Source organism: Scylla paramamosain, chromosome 20 (genome assembly GCF_035594125.1).
Source record: "Scylla paramamosain isolate STU-SP2022 chromosome 20, ASM3559412v1, whole genome shotgun sequence".
In the NCBI taxonomy this organism is placed as follows: Eukaryota; Metazoa; Arthropoda; class Malacostraca; order Decapoda; family Portunidae; genus Scylla; species Scylla paramamosain.
The window spans coordinates 5654227-5658066 of NC_087170.1; the positions used below are offsets into that span (position 1 = coordinate 5654227).

General features: G+C 35.4%; 1 protein-coding gene across 2 annotated transcripts in view; it reads left to right on the forward strand.

The window, feature by feature from the left end:
• The window catches only part of LOC135110195 (regucalcin-like), a 48047-nt gene extending 44470 nt beyond the window's left edge, over nucleotides 1-3577 (forward strand). For both annotated transcript variants that reach the window (XM_064022227.1, XM_064022228.1), the window contains exon 8: nucleotides 645-3577. In XM_064022227.1, the coding sequence (XP_063878297.1) occupies nucleotides 645-705 (61 nt within the window). In that variant the 3' untranslated portion in view covers nucleotides 706-3577. The remainder of the gene's footprint in view (nucleotides 1-644) is intronic.
• The last annotated feature ends 263 nt before the right edge of the window (nucleotides 3578-3840 follow it).

A 3840-nucleotide genomic window follows, 5' to 3' on the forward strand; every position in this document is an offset into this window, starting at 1 on the left:
GTCACTAAAATGATAACTATAACCAAAGTTTATGGTCAGCATTGAAATCTTCGGTGCTCAGTACTTCAGCAAAAGAAAACGAAATAGAATGTGTTCTGATTTGAAAGTCACATAGAAAATTACTAAAACCGAGAAAAGTCAGATGAAAGGTGCTAAGATAAATTTACTAAAAGGTGAACAATGAAATCATAGCCAGATAATTGAAAATTTTGTAGAAAGAAGGCAAGTTATATATTGTCTACATAATGCAACATACAGCTTTGGTTTGAAAATAGGGATATATAACTACTACAAGTACTGCTTCTACTACTACTACTACTACTACTACTTAGTAGTAGTAGCAATAGTAGTAGTAAACTAGTCAATAAAATAATAATTTCAGAGAGAGAGAGAGAGAGAGAGAGAGAGAGAGAGAGAGAGAGAGAGAGAGAGAGAGAGAAAAGCTGTAATGTAAACGTGAAAATCTATATTTGATTAATATTATTATAATCATAATAATAATAATAATAATAATAATAATAATAATAATAATTATTATTATTATTATTATTATTATTATTATTATTATTATTATTATTATTATTATTATTATTATTATCATCATTATTATTATTATTATAATCATTGTTATGACCATTTTGCAGGGTGACGGGACTAAGAACCAAAGGGAGACCAAACGCTGATTGCAAGTTCTGCACGAAGTAATCCCTCCATGAGTGGGCGAGAGAACGTTTTCTGTTAGAAAACCACTGCATAGAGCAGGGTTCTTCAGATATTGGTCGGATGCCTGTACTTTGTCACTAGCTCTTTTTCATTGGGTCGCCACACCGTAAACATCATATCTCTTCAGGAATTAAACAACTCCCATAGGGAAGCCACAGAACGCCTGACTTCTGATTTATCCAAAATTTCTGATTGGGGCAGAGCAAACTTAATATTGTTTAATGCCTCAAAAACTCAGTTCCTCCATCTATGAACTTGTTATAACCTTCCAGATAACCATCCTCCCCTTCTTCATTGACATTCAACTGTCCCTCTCTTCTACGCTGAACATCCTCGGTCTTATAATCTAAAATTCGTATCTTTTAAATAAAATACCTTATAAGAAGTTCGGGTTTCTGAGTCATCTCCGCCAGTTTTTCTAACTCCACTCCCCAAGTGCTAACTCTGTACAGAGCACTTGTCTGTCCTTGTATGGAGTACGCATCACATGTATGGGGGTGGTTTCACTCATACCGCACTTTTAGACAAGGTGGAATCAAAGGTATTCTGTCTTATCAACTCCTCTTCTCTAACTAACTGTCTTCAGCCTGTCTCTCATCGCCACAATGTTGTATCTCTTGCTATCTTCTACCACAATTTTCGCGCTAACTGTTCTTTTGATCTTGCTAACTCCCACAGCCTCGCTGCACAAAACTTTCTACTTTCTCTCGCCCCTATTCTGTACACCTTAATAATGCAAGAGTTAACCAGTATTCTCAATCATTCACCCCTTTCTCTGGTAAACTGGAGCTCCCTTTCTGCTTCTGTATTTCCTCCTTGCCATGACTTCAACTTTTTTAAGAAGTTACAAGACAATTATCCTTCGTCATTTGACTTTTATATTCGGCAATCTTTTTTGGAACTGGCACTGAAGTGAGCATTTTTTTCCCTCAAAAATACTATTGCCCTTGGCCAGTTTCTCTCTTAGATAAAAAAAAAAAAAAAATATAAACAACAAGTGAATTGTAATTTAATGTGTGTGTGTGTGTGTGTGTGTGTGTGTGTGTGTCCAAATTAATTTCCATATCAGAGGAAGAAAGATACAATAAAAATGGTCATATAGGACCTTGAAGTTTGTATATGAAATCAGACTGGATTCGTTTAAAGAACACTGGTATAAATAAATAGACTGATAGACTGACAGTTGTTGACGACAAATTCGTGAACAAACAAGGTAAGAAGTATATGGAAAACATAGATTATATGTGAAAGAAAAAAAAAATATGATGCTTTAAAGCATGGAAATAAATAATAACTCGCCTCAAATGTTATTAAATATCTTTAGATACCGTAAAATCTGTTAATGCATACTACATGACCAAATAAACCATTGCAGTACAGCGTGAAGAATTGGAGACAAAACTAAGATTGTTCAATTTTCACATTTTCACAAAACAACAATAACAGCAGCAACAACAGCAACATCAACAAACAACAACAATGACAACAGTAACAACAACAACAACAACAACAACAACAACAACAACAACAATAACAAAACATTCAAAACAACAACAAAAAAATAACATTCAAAACAACAACAACAACAACAACATCAACAACAATAATGTTTTTTCTTACAAGTCGCGTGATAATACATTATAACAAGCAGAATTATAAAACAGATGTTGAAAATAGTTTATAAATAGTAAAATGATGAAGGAGTATGTTAGAGTATCTAAGATTCCACACAATCAGCAACTGGGCGTTCGTTATTGATCAAATTGCCGGTGATCGCCGGCTGTTTTAATATAGGAGTATTCAACGCTCCCTCAGTTCTCTGGAGAAGCACATTCTAAAAATCCCTCTTGTGATTCATCTTTATGTACAACATATGCTATAAAACATCAATCCTAAGTGTTCATGCTAACAGGATTCACAGTATCTGATGATGCCCATTCTACAGGACAGTTATTAAAAGCTAAAAACTTGCAACAAGGCTCTCAGTGTTTTCACATTTATTTCTAGTCTCATACAGGGATTAATGTTTTATCTGGGAAAATCTCAAAAAGCATAGAGCATGTATTATTTGTGCTGCCAGAATATTGTGACGGCCGAAACCGTCCTGAGACGAAAGGCCCGGCTGATATCAGACACACCAACTCCCATCCCTTCCTTCCTCCCCCCCCCCAAAAAAAAAAAAAAAACAGATGGGAGATATGCCTTTGCAGTGCTATTGTCAACCCCAGGGTTGCACATGTGCTGGGTTTAATTCCATGAACATATCACTACAAAAGAACCAAGGTGTGAAAGGGTGGCTTATATTTCTAAAGGAAAAAGCAGCAACTCAGGGAAGATATTGGGAGACACAATGTAAACAGACAAGCGCAACTCAGGGAAGACACTTGAAAGACTGAGCCATCCTCATGAGTGTAGTGAGGACGAACAATACAAAGTATAGACAGCTGGCGTGGAATTGTGCTGCCTCACTTTGTTATTTATTTCGTAAACTCGACATAGAGGTCGCCACCATACAATCCTCACATTACTTTAACCATCCCAGTGATTACCACCAACAAGCCCACAACCATAAATAATACAATAATCATCATGATTACAATACAACACCTCCACTTAAACTAATGATGGATGCAAATACAATAAATTACAGCCTAATAACTTACAGACAGTCATAAACTCTATGGTCTTGCATCTGAACAATATTCACTGACCCATAATAACTCTGACAATCTCACACAGTTTCATCTTGGCTATATATTTGGTGAACATGTCAGCAATGTTTTGGTCAGATGGCACATACGTAAGTTGCATCAAAACTTTCTTTACTTCTGCCCTAATAAAATGATGTTTGATATCTATGTGTTTTGATCTCTAATGATGAACAGCATTTGTGGCTAGTTTTATGCCATCTTGATTGTCACAATACATAGTGAAATAGTTCACAGAAATACCTCCAGTCATATCCTCTAATAACTGAAAAAAAAAAAGCCTTTGAGTAGTAACAGACAAAGCTATACTTTCAGCCTCACAAGTAGATAAAGCAACTGTGTTCTGTTTTTTTACTCTTTCATGAAATTAGTGAAGCTCACTGGAAAGATGGAAACTATACCCAGTAAT